Genomic DNA, 22,526 nt, shown 5'->3' with positions numbered 1-22,526 from the left:
TGACATTGTACTACAGCTACGTAAGATGTCACCATTAAAGCAAGGTGAGTGAAGGGTACACAGGACTTTACTAATTTTGTTTCAACTTCTTTTGAGTCTATATTAATTTTATAATAAAAAAGATTTTTAGAGAGTAGCTATATCACAATTATAAAACACTATTAAAAATAGAAATGTCCCTTCACACAATTGGCATTCAAAACAACCTTCTTTTCAGAGGCTTACTTTTAAGTCTTCAGTTTGAAGTGAAGATTTTATTAATTTTAATTCAAGCATGCAGTTGTGTCAGCTCAAAAAATATTGTTTGTGAACATGAAAGCTTCAGCCCTAATCCCCCACACTCCATTTTTTCTTCTTCAAATGCCCTTTATTTGACCAGGAAGGATGTCATTTCCAAAAGTACTCAGAGACCCACATTGAACTTGAACAACATTGTTCTTTTAGATTATTAAAGCTGTTCAATTTTCTCTGTTGGTTGCTATCCTGAGTTGGAGACTCTTCTGAAATGTCAGACTAAAAAAATGGTACTGGTTCCAACACAACAAAAAAAAAAGAAAGAAAGAAAAAAGAGCAGAGCTTTGGAATTAATAATGCAATCAATAGCCTTTGAAAACAGAGTTAAAAAGTAACAATTGAATGCTAACATGTATAAAACCATCTTGTTCCTTTTTTTCTTTGAATATCAATGTGGCCAAGAAATTGTAAAACACAATAGAGAATTTGATTCAAAAGCAATTAATGAGTACCTAAATCATAGTCATAATACCTTATACGATGTGCATGTTGTGCAGAGTGGTGAAGGTTATAGTGACGAATGACACAGTCCATGCTGTGCAAGAGATTTTAAACTTACATCCCCAATATTGACGAATGCTTCAGCTTTTATACTTAGACACTGAGTGTGAAGAAGCAAAGCATCATATAATACGAGTGGTGAGAAAACTAAAAATCCAACAGAGTCAAAGATGGAAACAGCTTAGTCAACTCGAGAGAAAACAGGCTAGGTCTCTGGAGAAAAACATCAGGGTCAGGAGAGAAGTTTCAAGGCGACAGAAAATAAAATCCTGTGGCAAAGGCTGGTAAGACTGCAACCATGCCAAATAAGGAAATGTGTAAGACTCTAAAATTCCACATTAATACTGTATAGAGAACACAAAATTTGTGAAAGGTTTGGAATACATGTGGATAAAAGAAAACTTTCGAACATCGCTCCTAAATCGTGGGCAAAATTTGGCATTGTCAACAAAATAGCCTATCTGGAGAAGTTAATGATGGCCATAATATGGCCTTAAATAAAAAGTCTCCAGACTCCTCACTTTTGTCCCCATTTTTTATTTTTATTTAATTGTTAGAAAATAAGTTTTTGAATTAATGGGTACTAAATCATTCTCTAAATAATTTTATAATGAAAGGCCAATTATATTTCATTTCACTCATTTGACTTAGAGTACTTAATGCACTAACTTTCTATTTCTAACCATGTTCATTCTATTTTACTCAAGCCAATATTAAGTTATCAGGCAAAGTAAAAAGCAAAAGGATGTTACTTTGGAATAAAAAATGCAAGGATATTACTTTGGCATTAAAAAAATAAGGTGGGTTAATGGATGAGTGGAAGGATGTGTGGCTATGTGAAAATCAAATGTAGGAAAATGTAAATTGTATATTCTGGGAGTAGAAATATGACTATTCACTATAAAAGTTGTTTAACTTTTCTGTATGTTTGAAAATTTTCATGGAATTTTGGAAAGAGAATGCAAAAAACTCAAAAGGACAGCTAGAAATTTTGGTGCCTACATAAATAAAATAAATGGCTTTCTTTCCTGAAATAATATGTTAGGGTCTTTGTCAGTGTACAGTGTAAAATTAAATTGTTACAGAAATCAAGACCTTGTATTAAAAATCTCAAGTGTGGTTTCTACATAGAGGATAGGATGACGGGGAATAGCTATACGAGGTGGGGAAGGGGTTCTTCAGAAAGTTCACGGAAAGATTCACATTATCTTTTAACTCCATTTTTTGACTAGCTTTTTGAAGTACTCCTCATAATTATAGGAAGTATCCACTTATGTGGAAATACGTATTGTCTCACCATCACTTTGGTATTATGCTTTGTCAGTATCTGAATATTCTTGCTGGGGAGCTGTCACTTGTGGAACCAGGTCTGTGTGATATGACCACAACTCTCAGAGAGGTCGAAGTGATACAAGGTAGGGTTTTTTCTCAGATCTAGAAAAAAAGTACAGCAACATACAGTTACTTGACTTATATATCAGAATTATATAGAACCACCAAATAAATATGACAATAATTTTTACATCTAGCTATGAAAAAGAGTTTTGTTTTTCTATTGTTGGTCCATAGTGTTTTAAATATTCCTTTCCTCTTGAAGTTAGAATTTTCACTGAGTGTAAAAAGGTTCTCATTGTTTTGAAATTGATTATTTGAGGAGCATCGCTTTTCTTATTCATGGCAAATAGCACATCATTGGGAGTTGATTAGTAGTTCCTCTGAACTACTGCAAGGATTTCTGCTCACATTCAACACTGAGGCCTTTTTCCCCGAATTTTCCAGAACTGCGAAGCTGTAAATGCCTGAAGATGGTTCTTGGCAGTTTCATTGCATATAAGCTGGCCTGGATCTCAGAAATCCCAGACAAGTTGATATTGATCCTTTAAAAAAGTTATGTACAAAGGAAGTATAACTGCCAACCTCCTTAGAAACACGGTCAGATAACCAGTTGGAAAACTGTCTAAAGGTGTCACATTAAACTTTAATAATACCTACATTTTTACAGGGCTTTTAACTTTGCAAATTGCTTTCACATGCATTATCTCACTTCATGTTCTATTGCAATGAAACAGTGTCTAGGTTTTAGGGCTGAATTACCATGACATAGATATCAAAATGTTGACAGGGACATTTCAAAAGAATAGCTTATTAGTAAGCCAAGCAGAAGTATTTAACAGGAATCCACTGACTTCAAGATCAAGAATGACAAAGGGTTAAGATTCTGAGAGTTCCTCTTCCCTCTGCTCTACTGCTTGAGGTTTATCAGAGCTATTTCACCTTTTTAAAAAAATTTCCTGAATTTGGGGAGGTGGGGGTTGTTTCTGTTTATTTTTGCTTCACCTCCCACAAGTTAGGATATTATGAAACATTTAACTGATTATTCCAGAAATCAAAAACCTTTTTTTGTTTTTTTATTTTAATTTATCAGTATACGATGTAGTTGATTTTTCTGTCCCTTTACCAATTCCTCCTTTTCCCTCCTTCCCTCCCCATCAACTTTATATCTGTTCACTTGTCTTAACAAGTTCAAGGAATTGTTGTGATTGTTTAAATTTTAACTTACACACTGTAATTGTACATACATATGAGGAACAATCTGATGTTTTGTTATCTTTTTTTAAAAAAAGAGAACATTACTTTTTTTTTCCTGCCCTTCATCCTTCTTATTTCTGATTTTTTTTCTTCTGTTCAATAAATCTGCAGGTGAGCCCAACGCCGGGGTGCATCCGTGCTCTCATGAAGATGCTGTACTGCCCGTACTGCCGAGGCCTTCCCACTGTGAGACCCTGCAGCAACTACTGCCTCAATGTCATGAAGGGGTGCCTGGCCAATCAGGCTGACCTCGACACGGAGTGGAATCTGTTCATAGGTAAGAAGCATTTACACAGATCTGAGAACAGAGACATAACACTAGCATGTGTTTATGATGTTTAGTGGGAAGGTAGAAGTTAGGATAACTTGCAGAGATTAGGGGGATTTAAAAAACAGCTTTTAGCAAATTATAAGCATTATTTTGCATTTTTCTTTTTTTATGCTGAAAACTAAGATTTCCTTGTATATGGTATGGGACAGTCCTGTGAAAGATTGTACATGCCAGCTGTATTGAATTAGCTGATCTTTCTGATGAAGATAAAAGTAATCTTGTTGAATTTCAGTGAGCTCTTGTGAGAAGGGAAAAGTTAGAAAAGGATCTTGCAAAAAAAAAAAAAAAGAAAAGAAAAGAAACTCTACACTACTGTCTCTTTTTTATTTGTTTATCTCAACATAGTCATGGATATTAGTAAACAGCTCCTTCCTCAAACATCTAGGATGAAAATAGCTCAATATTTCAGCTAAATATGCAAGTTTTCTATTTCGTTTTGTGGAAGGGAAGGCATCAAGCACACAAGCATGAAACAGCCTTCCAGTCTTTAGAAGGCAGGCGAATGGGGGCTGGGGAAGACGCAGGGGAGGTCTGTGAATCATGGCTCTGTTCTTGGATTGCAGAAATCATTTAGGGGGTTGCACTGCCCAAAGATATTTCCCAAATAGCTATCCAAGGATAAAAGGACAAATTTTATAGGCAGGCTTCTCCCAGGAAAATACACAGGCCTTGAAAGAGTAAATGTGTTTTCTCCCCCTCTGTCAAATGGCCTTCAAATAAAAGTACTTTCAAATGCATTTACTGCAATTACATAGGGACAGACAGAGTGGTGGAAATAGCAGTGGCATTTGTCAGCCTCAGAGGGCCTTCATCATTTATGCAAACTGCTAAACCAGGACACACAAGTAACAACGTTCTGACATCTACAATTTGGGTAGGAAAGGAAAAAGATCTAAGATGTGTTAGAATTCAGAGAAACCTAAACTCACCCTGCAAAGATATGTTTAGGTTACAGGCATTTGGCTTTTGGCAATGAAACCAATTGGCTACTTCACTATTTTGCTTAGGAAGATCAGAGAAAATGGTTTTGAAATTAAAAAGACGACTTTCAGAGTGAGCAGATTCAAACAGAAGTCATCTAACAATCTCAGAATCATTTCAGAAAGATTAAAACGAAGAGCTGTTCTCTCTCCCTTTGGTGGGAGGACAAAATCTGTTTGTATGATCTTGAATTACATCATTTGAAAAAGGAAGACGTTAAAAGTTAGTCATTAAGGTATCCTTCTAATTCAAAAATGACATGATTCTGTGTTAAGATTTTTGGGTTTTTGCTAAGATTTTGGAGGATGGTATAAATAAAAAATAAGAATAAACTTGACCTAACATATGAGATTTAGCTTACTTTTGGCAAAGATAAGATACCCAAACAATGCTAATAATAAGGTCCTCTTATCAAGAAATCTAAAAAGATTTGCATACTTTAAAATCAGATTAAACCTCAAAGTGTCACTTGGAGTGAAACAGATCATTCACACTTTTTTGGTTGAAATTGCCGTGATTCCTGGCACAGTTCAACTGTCTTTGGTCAGTCAGCAAGTTATTGATGCAAGTGGGTATGTGGATTTTGTTACATAGAGCAGGACACGATCAAGAATGATAATATAATATTTTTAACTTGTAAGATCAACAGTGACTTCCTAATTGGCTTTTTTCCCTCGGTATTTGCAGGCTGTTTTAACATAAAACAACTCCATATACTTTCAGTCAATCTGGTTTCATAGATGCCAATTTGATATGAAATTGAATGTCTGGAAAATCACTTGACTTAAAAACTAAAATTTGGACCCACTGTGTGCTGGATGTACTCTTATGAAAAGTGACGTGGTGGTTAGTCCTCCATAAATGTATTTCTTACCCTTTCTTCCCCTATCTCTGATTTAATTAGTCCTAGAGATCGCCAAGAAAAAGTCTTCCTGTTGTTTTTCTCCTGGTTTTGCTACAGCATTGAGAATTAACCCCCAACACAGACTTCTGGTGCAAAATATGTTCTTGCTAATACTTGCCTGGGTGTGAAGTGTTAGTTTACAAATTTGTTACATAGATTAGTCAAATGTGCCAACTTATTTTTCACATAGATATATTCAAGGTGACAGTGTTATAGTATTCATGAATGCAACGGTAAAGATCAGTGAGCAAGTTGGTAATCCAACAAAAATCATATATAATAGCCCTCTCTCTTGTTAGCTCCTGCCTCCCATCACTCTTGGGCTCCTAACGTCTCTTCAGCAAACCCATTGCTCCCATTGCTGTCAATCGCGTGTGTCATCTCTGCCTGCTACATTAACATCCCAGTTTATACATTTTACAGACTTTTCTTTAACTATTATGTGCCCATCTAAAATATTAACAGTAGCATGCAATCAACCATCAATAAAAACAAGAGTCAAATTGGTGGCACATTTTCACGATTTTACAATGCCACCAATTAATTGAAAGTGATTAGCATCTGCTTATAATTCAGCCAGTCTCTGGACCATGTCAAAAGAAAGGGAATTCACCTATAAAGTGAAATGTTTCAAGTGTTCAAGTAATACCCACTGGCATCCCATCCACTTCTGAAGCTCTGTAGATTTTTTTTCTAATCTATGAAAAAATCAGTAGTCTATTTAGGATGAATTTGGATAGTCCTCCTCCAGGATGTTTAACTCTGCCCTGCATAGACAGAGGTGGTGATCTAAAGGTTCTTAGCCAGTAACTATCATAGGAAAAAAGAATTCCATTTTTTACTTAAAGAACTTGTTTTTTTTGAAAAGTTGCTGACAACTTCGAAGAAGATGCTACTCGACCCATTTTAGAGTACTCGAAAAGCCTCAGCTCACCTCTGGCATACCCCTTCTCTATTTTTTAGTAGCTTGTGGAGCTCCCAGCACAAAGTGTAGCCTAACTTTCACTTGTATCAAAATGAATGGGTGAACTACACAGCACCCCTGAGCTAGGCAGGACTGGAAGGAAAATGGTTTTAGCCTGTTCTCACATTTAGAAACTGCCATAGGAGAAAAACCTAATTTGAGGCATTGACTGTATCTGCTCAGGCAGGCATTTATTCCAGGTGTTGCTGTATATTCATGCACAACGTATCCCAGCCTCGCTTTTGAATGCTGCCTAAATGCAAAATGGTTTTCCTGAAAAATGTTTACATTACATTAAAATTTCCTAGAGGGAAACAGTTGGTGGGAAGAACTCGCTTCAGTAATATCCTGTGGTTATTTTGAGTGTTTGGCATTGACACCGACACTCCACACAAAAGCATTGTTCTATTTGACAAGAGGCCACGGTGCCAATTACACCTAGTTCACGAACACAAAAGTCGAGGCTGAAATTACATCTGTATAGCCACCATAAATCTTGCATCTTCTTTAAAATCGAGGATGTGTGGGACAGGCTCTTCTAAACATCTGGCACCTTCTAAGATTTTATAGACTATGAGAATCAGAATGAGATTTTACAAAGAGGTTGCTGGTGTGGGAAGGCAAAGGTCGGTGAAACAATAGACAGAGATTTTACTTTATTCTGTACTGCTTTTTATCACTTAAATGTTATAGGATGCTTCTCAACGGCAAGTATAAAAGTAAGACCTTAAGGTGTGTTTGTCTCAATTATGTAACCTAACTTTTTAGGCTATCCCAGTTAGTAAAACACTAATAATCTTAACATATTAATTTAATTCACTATGTCGAGGAAGCTCGACACATGCATTTTTTGCCATCGGGAAATTTAATGTAGTTACGTTAATTACAAAAAACCATGATCATGTGTCCAGGTAATAGAAGCACAGGATGCTAAGTGTCTACTCAGCCGGGGGACTTAACCTAGTCTGGGGGATCAGGAAGCCCTATCTTGGTAAGTATAGAATAAAATAGTAAATAAGATTGTATTGAATTAGTACTGTCAAACATAACTGATGTTGAATAAACCACAGGATATATAATTGTTACAACTTATCCCCCAAATAGTTTCAAGTTCCCATGACAATTTCAATAGGTCCAGCATGTTGTGTCAGTGGTTCTTAATTGCTCATCTGTTTTATTTTTAACATTTTCTATTACCAAGTCCCATCCCCACCACCACTGCTGCCATTGATAAACTGATAAAATTTGGAGACTTTGGATTATTTTTCATCAAGAAAAGACTGCGCTGCCTGATATATAGATGCCCTCCCATGGGAGGAAAAAGCCAACAGAGCAGCTTGTATATTTTATTTAGGGCTTGGACCCTCATAGACAAGACAAATCAGTGGTATCAAACTTCTGGGCTTTCTTTTTCCTTTCAGAATACCCAATTAGTAAGTCTCCAGTCCAAAGACAGAAAACTAGCATGAAGGTGTCAGACATGATCTGTGCGAGGTCAAGAGACACTGCAGTGGATGCTCTTCATTCATTGCTTCATTTATGGATTAATCTGCTGGCTGGTTAGCTCAGTTGGTTAGAGCACAGCCTTATAACAACAAGATCATGGGTTCAGATCACCATAATGGCCAGCCACCAAAAAAATAAACAAACAAGACACATTTATTCATTAATCCAACACGTGTTTACTGAGTGCCTACTATGGACTTTGATTTGGTTTAAGCATGGGATACAGCAGAGGACAGATAAGGCCTCTGCCTGCTGAGAACAGTACTCAATATATGTTCTTTGAATGGAATAAATGGAAACAACTAGACAGAGAAATGGAAGGGAATATACTAAGAGGTTATTCTATTTTACTTTGTAAGTCTAATCTTTTAATGGAAGTATGACTTATTCAGCCATTTAAAAATCACATATCCCTGTTGTTAATGGACTCTATGAGTACAGGGATGGCAGAAACAAATCAGATAATGAATCTGGTTCTTTCATTGTGACAGCTGCTATCAAGTTGTAAATTAGAGCCAGCCACAAGGAAGCAGTGTTAGGTCAGTCAAATGATTAGTGTCATGTAATATAAATGGCTACTTTGGTGCACAAATGACTTTCTTAGAACCTACAGGAGTTGTTAATCCTCAGGGTAATTCATGTATTCACAAGTCGTGTTTGGAGAAAATGTTGCTAGATAAGACTTAATTGAAATTAGAAAACAAACATTTATTGTTTCTAGTAAATAAACTTAGGTTTTCTTTTATAAAATGTGCAGGACTGTGTGATGTTGCATTTCAGAAGAATATAAAATAAACACGAGAAAATATTTCAAGCATTTGTATAAGATACACCTCTTTCAAAGACTTTCTCAAGCATGAAATTCTATAATATATATCTGATAAGGAAATTTTTAGTTACAAAGAATTTGTAGTAAGTGTGATATGACTCTGGCTAATATATCCTGAAATACCACATTGCAAAAACCTCTAGACCCTAAACATAGAAAATTATTTCCTTTAGATCAAAGAAAAAGAAAAATTTAAGAATTGTATTTAGCAGCAAACTTTCAAGGCTTCTTCCTCTTGGCTTTATGTAATACAAGAACCTTTTCAACATCTCCTAAGTTGAGAAACAAAAGACAAAGCAATTATTTGAAAATCTGGTCTCACTGTTAGCCAGAGAACTTGCTTTTGCCCTTGTGCATCCTTAAAAGTACCAGGAAAGATTTTTTAAAGAAACAAAATACACTGTTTTCTATCAGCTGAACTCTAAACCACCAACTTTCTGCTGTCCTTTCAGAGTCATTGATTCCATATTTCTCATTTCTTGTGGGCATTTATCATACGTTGTGTTCTCTCTGTAATGCTGGCAGAATGCATAAGAGGTACTAACTACTTGCTGAAAAAAAGAAAGAAAACAGTTGGCTTCCACCCAGCAGCCTTTCACTGGCTACATTTGCTATCAATTACCTATGTTTAGAAAATGGTTTACTCTGCACTCTGCATATGTGAAAGTATTTTTATGTGGTACCATGGGGTTAATGCCTCTAGGGTGGGATAATGTATGGGGCTATTCAGCAGACAGAGAGGCAGGCATTTCTTAACCTCAGAACCCTTATTAATGCTGGTCTTGAAGCAACAACTTAAGGGATTCACAGGACTGCAGTTTCTCTTCTGAATCAAGCAATTTCCTCATGGATCAAAGCATCACACCTAAAATCGTTTGATGTAATAGACAAGTAGTCATTCTAGGGGTTGTGTGTATATTTCCTTTGCCCTCAGTCCCAACTGCTGTTTATTTATTTCCAGTTCCTACATTCTCAACTTATACAGACTCAACTATACAATTTATAATTGTAATTGCTCCCTTTCCGATTTACTGATTACTACACATATGATATTCTAAACTAAATTTTCATGGTAGTGTTTATGGTACAATATAATATGACACCAACCTGTGGCCTGAAATGAGGTATTCTTAACTTTTGCAAGTATAACATTCATTAGGATACAAGATGTTTCATTTGCAATAGGAAGTTCACTGAAATACAAACAACGGAAGGACTTAGTTTACCAAAAGAAAGCAGAGCACATCAAAATGATTCAAGGTAGCTAGGGAGTGCTTTTGTATTTGGAATTTGGCATTTTGATTTTAATTTACACTTGAATTTCAGTGTTTTCTATAGCTAGTTTAATTTGATGTTTCCATAAACAGGTACCTTTTTTTAGTAATTGACATTTGGTTTTAATAACATGTTGTAGTTTTCACTGTCATATTTTCAAGTTCAAGCTATAACTCAAGATGTCTGGCATTTGCATGCCATGAGAAAATATTTCATGAATCTAGAGAATGGAATGAAATAGATTCCAAAAGGCCCAGTAACCCAGGCCAAAATCAAAAACTATAAGCACTAGCCCAATAACATTCTCAGCAATTCCAATTTCAGGAGATAAGAAGAATATGTGGTAGAAGAAATTGTTACGTTGTAGAAACTAGAAAATAAGAAACATAAATAGAGCTAAGTGGATTGTTAAAGAAAACATTAAACCATACAGCTATTCACAAATAGAAACTTATAACAAGTCCCACAGCCATCATAACCAAAAAGTCCTTCATGTGGTGACCGATTTAATAGATTAAAAGGGAGGTAGGGGTACCTCCTGAGGCATTTAGATCACTCTAAAAGTCCCGATTAGCAGCTAAAATAAAAATCCTTATTTTAATCCAAATAATAAATCCTTGTGTGGTGTTGCAACACTTTATTAAAATTTCTTAATTATAGTAGTGTTAAATTATAGTCCTTAAACTTCTTTTCCCACAAACATAATATTTACATTAATTTACATATAAATACGTACATATACACAGAGAGATAGCCTAGTTGCTCGAAAAACTCCTTTAATTCATAATTATCTCAGGAGTAGAACTGCTGATCATGTCTCTATGTGTGAGTCATTTTCGAAAAGAGTTTTCATTTTTCTCAGGCTTGTTTAAAAATTATAAAAAGACTTTTTAAGAATCTTATTCTCTTCATCTTGTTGTCTTTGTGACTTGCTTATTATGAACAACCTTCCAAGGAGCCAGGTGTGGAAACCAGGTTAAAACAGATGTCCCAAGTGAATTATTTTGATGGTAAAAGGCATTTGTTACTCTGAAGGGATATAAATGTTCATAGGAGTGATTTAAACTTTTGAGAACCTTCATGGTATATGAAAACTTTGAGCTTGTAACTCATTTAAAAATATTGTGTCTATAGACACTTGGTCAGATAGCCAGGAGAGAATTTAAATTAAAATAGAGCATGAAATATGCCTTGTCCTTCAAATAACATCTTAGATATAAATCCTACATGAAAAAGATACATCCTCAATTTTTTTCTTTGCATGGATTTAAATAATTTGCTACGCTAAGAGTTTTCTTTATTATAACCTCTGAAGAAGGGAAAATTAGAAAGAGAAATGAAAAATGAGTAGTTGAATATATGGCATTACCCCAAGCAGGAATATATCTGTATGCATCTCACTTTTATTCTTTAAGGGGCAGGGTTCTTCTAGAGGGAAAACTCTGATAATTAAATGCCAAATAAGCCTGCCAATATTCACCACTAAAACCTCAGCGCTCAGGAAATTAGCTGATTTAATGAGGGACCAAAGAATTATATTGGGCAGAATGAATGAGTCAGTGGATGTGTTAGAGTTTTGGAAGTAACAGTGGACACCCATTCAATTGCCAGAGCTGATATGGTTTTCGGACTGGCTGAATTGGGCAGTGACCCCTGTCCTACCTCTCCAGTAATTTTACTCCTGCTCAAAGAGGTCAGTTCTCTCTAAGGAAGCAGGATCATTTTTCTCTAACAGAGCTGACTTCTGGAGAGAGAGTATTCCCCCAAATCTACCACAATCGCTGGTGAGGGCTGTTTTACATCACTTGTGCATGTGTCTCCTGGTTCTCTAAATTAAATGCCTTTGATTACTGTCAGATCAGTTCCCTGTCTTTAAAACAGTTTAGTATTCCAAACTCTTCTGAGTTGAACTAGTCAACAGAAATGTCTTCTGTAGTCTAAAACCTGGTGTTATGATCCAACCAGATGAGAAAACTGAAATCATCAATAGTCCTAAGAGAGTTAACCAGGAATAATTCTACCAAAACCAATACACAGTGCACTTCTAGGATATGGATATGAACAGAAGCTGAATTCTAAAAGGTGACTCCACAAAGTGAAACACGTATGTCCCTTCATTAGCCAGCCTTGCAGTATTTTCAATGGAAATCATGTGACTGAATTTAAAATATTGGGCAAGTTCCTGGTGACCCAATTTAACATGTGCCTAATATTAAACTTCACTGATTAAAGATCCAGATATGTGCTTCCCTAGTTTGTCCATGAGAGAATGTCTAAATGTGTCTTGCTACTCACTTGCAGCTGGTAAGTATCCAAGTTCCAAAACTGCGAGAGAATGATAAGAAACTTTATTTCTACTGTTCTGAGTCTCACTTAAAGAACATTAAAGAAATAGCAAAATTAGCAAATATGTATTGGTTGCATACTTTATACCAAGCAATACTGTAATTAATTTACACTTTTAATCCTTACAACAACCCTAACGAGTAGTCAACATTATGATCTCTATTTTACAGATGGGAAAACTGAGACCAGAGAAGTTAAGTGACCTGTCCAAGGTCATATAGCTTGTAAGTTACAATGCCAGGATTTGGCTTCAGAGTCTGGATCCTTAATTACCTCACCAGTTGACCCCTACTAAGTGTTTAGGAAATAACTCTTAGTCTCTGGCTACATGTATAGATAGGATAAATAGAGAGAAATTGAGGATTTGGTATTGCCAGTCCTTTCCAGTGGAATTTTCTGTGAGGATGGAAATGTTCTGTGTCTGTCCTGTCCAGTACAGTAGCCACTAGACACATCTGGCTGTTGAGCACTTGAAATATGTCTAGTGAGACTGATCAACGAAATTCCTTATTTTGTTTAATTTTAATTAACATAAATTTAGTCACATATGTGGTTGTCGAGCACTTAAAATGTGACTAGTGTGTCTGAGGATGTAAATTTTTATTTTATTTATTTTTTGTTATTTTTCCAGCTTTACTGAGACATAATTGAAAAATAAAAATTGTATGCATTTAAAGTGCACAATATGATGACTTGTATACATACACATTATGAAATGATTACCACAGTCAAGCTATTTTTAATTAATTGAAATTTCAGTCATGATATGTAGCTAGTGGCTACTCTATTAGACACTACAGGCTTATATCATTAAAGGACCTATCAATTGCATGACATGTCTCAACATCTGAGTATGTCTGATATGTCTGCTCTCTTCAAAAAAAAATTTATTATTTTTTTTGGGGGGGTGTTTAGATCTAGACTATGCACATACATAGCAGACACAAAAGAAATAAAAACCATACAATCTAGTCTGAGACCTGAGAAATTCTAATTTTCCAATGAGATGAGATGTGTGCTATCAAAGTGGAGTTGGTTTAAGTGGAGAAGATGTGGTTAAGAGCACCAGTCCTTGGGTCACTGTGTGTGTTTGAATCCTGACTCCACCACTTGTAATCTATGTGTCTTGGACAACATTATTTAACCTTCATCAATCTCAGTTTTCTCATCAATAACCTGGAGATAATAGTACCTACCTCTTAGCATGGTGAGGGTTAAGTTAGATAATGCATGCAGATCACCAAGGGATCAGACACGTCCACAGCAGTCACACTGAGGGCAGAAACAACGTAATCTCTGAACAGATGAATCACCTGTGAAGGTTTGAACAGAAAGTAGAAATGAGAAAGTAGAAAGCGACACAGTAGACAAACAGGTAGGAAAGCATCAATACAAACCACAGTGACAACAAGGGCAAGCTGAAAGCCCAAGGAGAATGGTCAGACGACAGTTAAGCAGTAAGAATTGCAGGGACAAGATTAGAAGGGCACTTCGTCATGCAGGCTACTTTTATTCCTATTTCTAGATTTGCATTAGTTCCTGGAGGGGCAGAATCCATCCGGGCAAAGATGGCCTTGCCTCTGCTCAGGTGAATAGGTGCTGCGTGGTGACACCAGGATGGGGAAACAATGGTGGAAAGGTAAAAGTAAGCGTGATGTGCTTAGGAGCTTGGATCCATCCGGGCAAAGATGGCCTTGCCTCTGCTCAGGTGAATAGGTGCTGCGTGGTGACACCAGGATGGGGAAACAATGGTGGAAAGGTAAAAGTAAGCGTGATGTGCTTAGGAGCTTGTGAGGAATCCAGCCAAGCTGAAATAGACATACTTGCTGAGATTGGTCAGGATTGGACTATTGAAGCTTTGAAAGTCAGGCCAAATACTTGGCTTTCTGTTGTCTTGTAGTCAATGACAAGTCACAGGGCTTTTTTTATCCAGAGAATGGCAAGATCTAAGAAGTCATCTGGCAGCTAGTAAAGGACAGATTCAGAAGAATGAGACTAGGAATAGTGAGACTAGATAAGTCACTTAAGCATGGCGTGAGAAGAGAAAGGAAGACAGGAGAAATGGTAGAGTCAAAAGTAACAATTTATAGGACTCCATGTCTAAATATAGGTGACTAAAATGTAGAGGAAAGAAGTACATCAGATATGATTGAGATAAGCACCCAAGAGAAAGACAGTGCTGTCAGCAAACAGAGAGATTAGTTTGGAAAATGGCAAACATGCATTTCTTCAATCTCTTTAGGGTTTGTTGGATTTGAGAAATAGTGGAGCCAAACACGAAAACATCCAATTGGATGTTGAAAATATGGTAGGATTCTATGTTCTTGGAACAAGAGCAGGAATGCCAGGAACCTTTGGAGGGATTTCCAAAGCCCAAATGGCTCCGTAGCCAACTTTCCTAATCAATTCTGTGCCCAGAATCCTCCCTCCTGGGCTACACATAGCTACCTCCATGTGAGATTAGGCTGTCTTTACCCCTATGTGTTAAACATTTAACAGCTTGCTCATCAGTATGTGCTCTCAGAATGAGCCCATATCTATACTCCCCAACCTCTTTAATTAAGTGCAGCTGAAATGTCAACTGTGCAAATATGAGAATACTTAACATAATGATTCAACAGAGACATGCTTGATTGCCCGCCAAAATTTATTTTCTCAGACTCAGGAACCCCTTAATGGTCATATTTATCGTACACATTGACATTTTATAATTGCAGACAATCCAAGAGGAAATTTATTTTCTATTGGTTTTGGCTTATGTGATCCTCAATGCATGAAATCTAGGATTACTTTGTTCATTTCTGGACATTTCCAAGTTCTGAATTTCAAGTTGAGGCATGAAATTTGTTAATTTTACATACAACTTCCCCCCAAGAGCATTCATTTCCTTCACTGGCAAACATGCCACATATCAGAAAACAGCCCCTGGGTCGACCCTGTGGCTCACTCGGGAGAGTGCGGCACTGGTAGCACCGAGGCTGCAGGTTCTGATCCTATATAGGGATGGCCGGTGCGCTCACTGGCTGAGTGTGGTGCAGACCACACTGTGCCAAGAGTTGTGATCCCCTTACCAGTCAAAAAAAAAAAAAAAAAGAAAGAAAGAAAAAGAAAGAGAAAACAGCCCCTTACTTCATTGCATGTTCTGTGGCAAGATTGCCAACAATGAAAACTCAACATGGAAGGACCAATGTAATCTATTCATTGGTTTCCGGACGTTGAGTCCCCCAAGGAACAGCACAATATACACAATGCAGCTTTTGCAATGCAACATTTGAAGGAACAGTGAGATTTTTTTAAATCCCATATTGCCAAGTTACTGATTTCAGAATGCCCTAGAGTATAAATTATTTCTCCAAAACTCTGTAGTGACTTTTGTCAAACACATTCTGCTTAGCCCATTAAAGGGGAAAACCATGAAATATTATTTGATTTGTAACCCAAGAAAATGCCCTAAAACCACCTGTGCCTGTTTGGAAAGCTGCCAGAACAAAGTGAGAGGAAAGGTCGAGCCTGAGAACAATAATTTGAGGTTGCAACGTGTGGCTCAGATCAAAGGTTGGGCCTGTGGGCTGCATTCAGTCTTCCGGTCTCTTCATGAGGATTTTTGGGTTGAAAACACATGGGAGTCCAGGGTTTTGAAAAAAATTTTCGAGTAGTTTAACAATGGCCATGCAACGTTTAAAAAAATCTGACAGTGAATTGTGTTGAATTGTGTTTCCTTTGAATTCATTTGGAGAAGCTAGTTTCAGGATACATTTAATTTCCATGTGGAATCGGTAGATATTAAAATCCATTTCTCCTGAGTGCCTCAGGATTAAAAAAAAAAAAAATCACTTTAATTCTGTTCTGCTATACATCGATTCCTATCCATTTTGATCTGTGAGCACTGGGTATCAGATGGTTTGTGTTCATCACAAACCTGTTAAATCAACCTTTAAAATGTAAGACAAGAAAAGTTCAATTTAGAGTTACATCCGGGCATTTTTAAGATGCAGAAATTAATAGTTTGGAAATGCAAAATGATAAAGTATAAGCCTCATTTGACAAATCAATTAGAACTTGAAAATCAAATTCTTTAATCTGAAACTTCTTAATCTAGCAGAATAGCAGTCACTTGAGGTTTACAATGGCAGTTTAGAAAAGTATCTGTGATCCTTCCTGATTTATCTATATCCATTTATTTTGGGAAATCACAGTAATCTGCACTAATTGAGAGAAAGACACAGACATAAGATTATCACCTTTTAGAAGCCATTAGAAGGCTTATTTTTACTTTAAACTTGACTTTTTATTGGGTACCTATTATCTGCCAAGTAATACCACATATGAGCTTTTTAAGAAATAAAATTGAGTCTTAATTAGTATGTCATTTTTGCTTAGAGTATTTCTGTATTTCATTTAGAAATCTTAACATTCTCCCGAATGTACATATTCTTTTTTGATGATCATTTAAAAAGACACTTTTAGCCAAGCTTTTATCTGAATGAATAAAATTCCAAATTACAGAATTCTTACTTAACAGGGATTTAATATATATGCATTAAGCTTGACGTATTTATATCCCAGGGACTACGTTAAAGAAACAGCTTTATAGATGGTTATTCTCCAATCTTGGTCTGCTTGAAATCAAATTATTTTTTAACATTTATTTTGAAATAATTTTTAACTTGCAAAAAGGTTGCAAAAACAGTACAGAGTTCACATATGCCCACCTGTCACTCACCTTACCCTAAGGTTAACAACATACATGCATAACCATAGTACAATAATCAGAACCAGGAAATTAGCATTGATACAATACTCCTAACTAAATTACATACCTCATTTTAATATCACTAGTTTATTTCCTAGCATTCTTTTCATGTTTCAGGATCCAGTCCAGGATCCCACATAGACTTAGAAGTTATCTCCAATCTGTGACAGTTTCTCATCTTTTCTTATCCTTTATGACCTTGACCTTTGATGAACACTAGTCAGTTATTTTTTGGAATGTCTCTCAATTTGGATTTGTCTGATACTGTCTAGTATCTGCTGGCTTTCTTCTTCACAGTTACTATTTTTCCCTATTGTTTATGATACCTAAGGTAAGTGAAGTCTATGCTAATATCCTGTTCCTCCTCAAACTTTGGCCTCTGTTGTTGGTTAGCATCCATAAGAGGATCTTGCCAATGGCAGCTATTATTGTATTTGCATAATGGTGATTTTATGTTGCTCTTGTATCTTCTGTATGTATTAATTAGAATCCTTTCCAAAAAAGTGGATCATTTTTATTCAATTATTTATTTAATCAGTATGGAGTCATGTGCATTTATTTTATTCTATGGGTATAATCCAATGATATTATATATTCTGTTGCTCAAATTGTTTCAGGTTTGTATATTGTGGACATCTTACAGTTGGATCCTGTATCCTTTTGACATGGAACCCATCCTTTCTGGAGCACTTCCGGGTTCTTGCCATCACAACATATTCCAGGATCTTTTTCTGTTTTCTCTGGTCTGATCTTGGAATCAACCTCTTCTCCAAGGAGCACTGGTTCCTTTTCTTGGAGAATGGTATTAGAAATGAAAGTCTGGGCTTTAGATGTGTCCATTGCTACAGGAATGTCATTGCTATTAAACCCTCTCTGCAAACAGAGCTAGGAAATATATGTATGTGTACTATTCCGCACATTCTTGCAATTTATATTTATCATGTGTCCTTGTGAGTTATGCATCCATGAGTTCATACTCATGCCAGTTGAACCGCATGAAGTTCATTCTAGCCTTCTCTCTCTCCTTATTTTTAACATCTTTCTTCAACAGTGAGAAAACTGGCTCTCAGATCTGCAATATATTAACATTTGTTTACATCCTCTTTCTTTCTGACAAGAAAGGTAGCAGACTATAGATACTCTTTCACACTTTGCTATGTTCACTTTATTGTGGAAGTCATTCCAGATCAGTTCACAGAGATCTACATTCTTTCTCACAGCTGTGTAGTACTCCCTTGTTGCATGTGTTATAGTTTATCAGTGCTGTTTGCAATATTTTGCTATTATGAAAAATATTACAATGATTAACTTAGTGCATATGTATTTTTGTATTGTCCGGGGTGTATGAGAGGTCTTCAAAAAGTGCATAGAAATATGTGTATTATCTTTTAATTTCATTTTTTCATGGACTTTTTGAAGTACCCTTGTATTTTCAGTGTAAATTTCTAGAAATGGGCTACTGAGTCAAAAGGTAAGTGCATACATGGTTTTGTTAAGTATTAATAAATTTTCCTCCAGAAGGCTTGTACCAATTTGCATTTCCACAAGCCACAGGTGAGAATACCTATTTCCCCATACCTCACCAACAGAAGATGTTGTCAGACTTTTTTTTTTTTTTTTTCAGATGGCTGGTACAGGGATCAAACCCTACCCTTGTTGTTATCAGTAGCATGCTTTAACCAACTGAGCTAACTGGCCAGCCTTATTGTCAGACTTTTTAATTTTTTCCAGTCTGATAGATGAGAAATAGTATCAAATTATTTTTTAAATTTTTTCCCTTAGTCATTTTGATATAGTTTAGCTGAATAATTTAAAAATTATTTTTTGCACTCACCATGAGTATCATGTGAAGGATTTTTTTAAACTAGGATATTCTTACTAAGATAATTCAGAAAACTTCCTAATTAAGAGGGAGATTAATGTTAATTTATAAAAGTTTTCTGTTACTACATCAGATAAATGTAGGTACATTTCTTTTTAAAGAATATTTTTGAATGTTAGGGAAACATTTTCATTTTTTCCTAAACTCTCATGTTTTCATCTGGACTTCGTCACAAATGTTTTCCTGTCACAGAATTCTGAGAAGTAAGTATGAGCATATGAAGATGACTGTAATTACATCAATTATGGAAAAGTAATTTACTGATTATATAAATTGAACAGATTTCAAATAGAGTAGATAGGCCATAAAAAGCAGGCAGGATATTGAAAATAAATATTTTGGAATCTAGGAAATTGCTTGTTAAATGCACATACCAAATGTTAAATGTTTTGCTAATATTTGCATAATTTAGCTTCTTAGATCCTAAAGCCATAAGGTGTTTTTTTTTTTTTTTAATTTAAAAAACATAAAATAGATGCTAAGATGGTCAAGTGTTTGCAGATGCCATTCTTCCTCTTGACCATCTGGTAGTATGAAACACTTACCTAAAAAACTTTCATTTTGTGATAATTGGGTTAACATAAACCAAGACAAAATAACTTACAGAATTATTCCTAAATTTAAAAGTATGTAGAGCCCATTAGGGAATGAACCTTTGTGGATACAGTGAAAATATTAAAACAAGTAGGGAGCTGGACTGAGGGAAAAGGACATGAACTTTGGTTACAGACAAACCTAAGGTGTGGTGCCAACTTGGCCACTTATTAGTTGTATAGAAATCTGGGGCCTCCAGCATTCATGGTTTTCCGGGAAAATAGTCCTACCCTGAGGTACCTCTCTACAACTGCCATGCCTACAGCTATTGGAGTAAAATCTCCTGTAAGCCCTGTAAGTTTCAGAAGAGGATGTTGATAATATTAATTAATGATGTTATTAGCAAGTTATTTTCATGTATTATTTTATTTAATCACCAAAGCAGTCCAAAGAGACAAGTGCAATTACTGTCCCCATTTTACGGAGGAGGAAAATGAGCCTCAGAGAGTTCAAGGTCACATCACCAGTAAGTGGCAGAGCCAGGATGCAATGCCAGGTTTGTTGGACACAAAGTTTGTGTCTTAACCCGTAGCCTACACCCCACGATGGCTCTGCCCTCTACCCAAAAGATTGCCAAAGAAAATAGATCTGCTGTGAACTAGAGACCTAGAATAACTGATCTCCAGGTCCCACTCACGGCGATACCGATGAACTCATTTTTTATTGGTTCTTGATCAAAAAATAATACAAAGTGTTGCACACAGACCACGCGTTCTTTCAACTGACTCTAAGATGTTTTTCTGAATTACAGCACTGAAGCTTGGGTCACATTGTTTTCAACATTTGCAGAACTGCTTTTACAAAATTATATCCTGTAGTATTACCAGCCGTCTACACTAAGGGATCTTATTAGAATCTTCTGGATTGTGCTCACTATTGAATTTACTGTGTGGACATGCCCTGGAGAAAGTGCTCCACTATACACCACAGGATCCCCTTTAAAGGACTCAAAACAGAGTCAGGAAAAGCTAGTTCCTAAGCAACCAGTTTGACTTAATTTAATGGAAATTTGTAATTATCGTAAACAAGCATTTTTCCCTCATTGCTTTGACCCATGTGACTGTCAGAGAGGCCCACCTTTATTTCTTATAACATGCAATTTTTGTTATTATAGTTTATTTCTGAAGTCATCTCATTTTCCCCTTTTCTGGATTTCTCTTTTATTTATGTTATTTCCTGTGTTTGTGTTTCTACATGCCTTTCAGGTCCAGTTTTCAATGCAGTTAAATTTAAATAAACCTGCTGTACATGCCCTTGGGCATATTGCTTAAGATTTCTGAATCTTGTCTCGTTAGTTATAAGGTACCTGCCTTTCTTAGTTGTCAGGACTAGAAGGAGTATGTGTAAAACATACAGTGTTATACAAGTATGCAATAAATAGTAACTATGGCTAGTCGCCACTGAGAAGTTTGAGGATTGTACTTCTTAAAAATGAGTTTAATGGTGAGACAAGAATTTAAAATCTGTAGTGGTTTTTATGAATTCTGAATTATATCGTTAATCTATTTGAATAATATTAATGATTACAAAAGTTTAATTAAGAAGCCAATCACTAGTTTCTCGATTTCTGAGCACCTAATAGGTCCACCTTAGTAGGACACTGAGTATTTTTTTAATGTATTGTTATTTTTGGATAATGCTAAAGGACAATAAAATGAGGTAACAGCACTAAAAATTGCTAAACTCCACCATTTCAAATAAAAAACGAACAATTAAATATTGCTAAAATATTTGAATACGTTGCTTTTCCCACTGCTCTAAGATACAGGTAAAGGGGGTGAAATGAGACCTCAGTCTCTAGTCAAAGCCAGTTTGTTGAATACACTGAGTAGAGAATAAATTCCGGATCTCCAAATCATCAGTGATATCCTTTTCCTTTTCTATTCTGTATCATTCTGTTTTGTATCTCAGGAAGGGACAAGAAATCAATTAACCGTATACTCCTTGGTCTTTTTTGCTCTACACAAGCTAAGAAGCATGGCAGGAAAAATCATGTAAAAAATATCAAGGATCTTAATGATCCAGCTAAAGCATGTAATATACAATGGTTTCAGGAATAATGTGGGTTGAGAAATTTCTATTTAAATTTGCAAATGTTGCTGGGCATGTGCCAATGCAGTAACTACAAGTACTCATTATAATAAAGAAAACTGTTTTGCAAGGTGTAAACGGTCTTTGCCAGACAGATTTAATCAGTGTTCCTTGAAAGGCTTTTTAAATTATCATACCAGATGCCAGCAAAATATCAACCCTGCACATTTATATCACATTTTGTTTACCAACATTTCTTCATTGAATTCTCAACCTCTGTAGAAACTAACCGAGCCTCCAAATTTAAGTGTTTGCCCAAATCATACAGCATCTGACTCCAAATCCACAGTTGATAGTCCCCAAATTTAGTTAAAACATTTTAAAATAAACATTTATTTCACAGATTTATTTCGAATATAAAGAGATGTAAGTTTGAGAAATATTTTAAATTTTTTCTCTGGAAAACGTTGGCAATTTTATTTTTTAATTTTTAGCTCATGGAAAAAAATATTTAGAGGAAGACAAGGCAGTTCGTTCAGTTAGTCGTCTGCAGGAAGAGAAGAAAGATATGAGAGCTGTGGGGGAAACACGGAGACAACAAATGAGAGGAAAAAGGAAAAGATGCAAAGCCTTTTTACACATGCATAAGAAGGGCCCCTGACAACAAAAACAAATAGTACTGGGTGCAAGAATGAAGGATTGTAAATATATTTTTGCAGTCTTGGGAAGAGCGGTAAGGGTGAAAT

At 35.9% G+C, this 22,526-nt stretch overlaps 1 protein-coding gene across 1 annotated transcript in view; it reads left to right on the top strand.

Moving 5' to 3' along the window:
- Positions 1-22,526, top strand: part of GPC6 (glypican 6) — a 1,160,507-nt gene that overhangs the window by 796,118 nt on the left and 341,863 nt on the right. Inside the window, exon 4 of the mRNA XM_063102632.1 lies at positions 3,496-3,661. Coding sequence (XP_062958702.1) covers positions 3,496-3,661 — 166 coding nt within the window. The remainder of the gene's footprint in view (positions 1-3,495; positions 3,662-22,526) is intronic.

This window comes from Cynocephalus volans, chromosome 7, assembly GCF_027409185.1.
Source record: "Cynocephalus volans isolate mCynVol1 chromosome 7, mCynVol1.pri, whole genome shotgun sequence".
Taxonomy (NCBI): Eukaryota; Metazoa; Chordata; class Mammalia; order Dermoptera; family Cynocephalidae; genus Cynocephalus; species Cynocephalus volans.
This window is presented reverse-complemented; position numbering and strand designations above follow the sequence as displayed.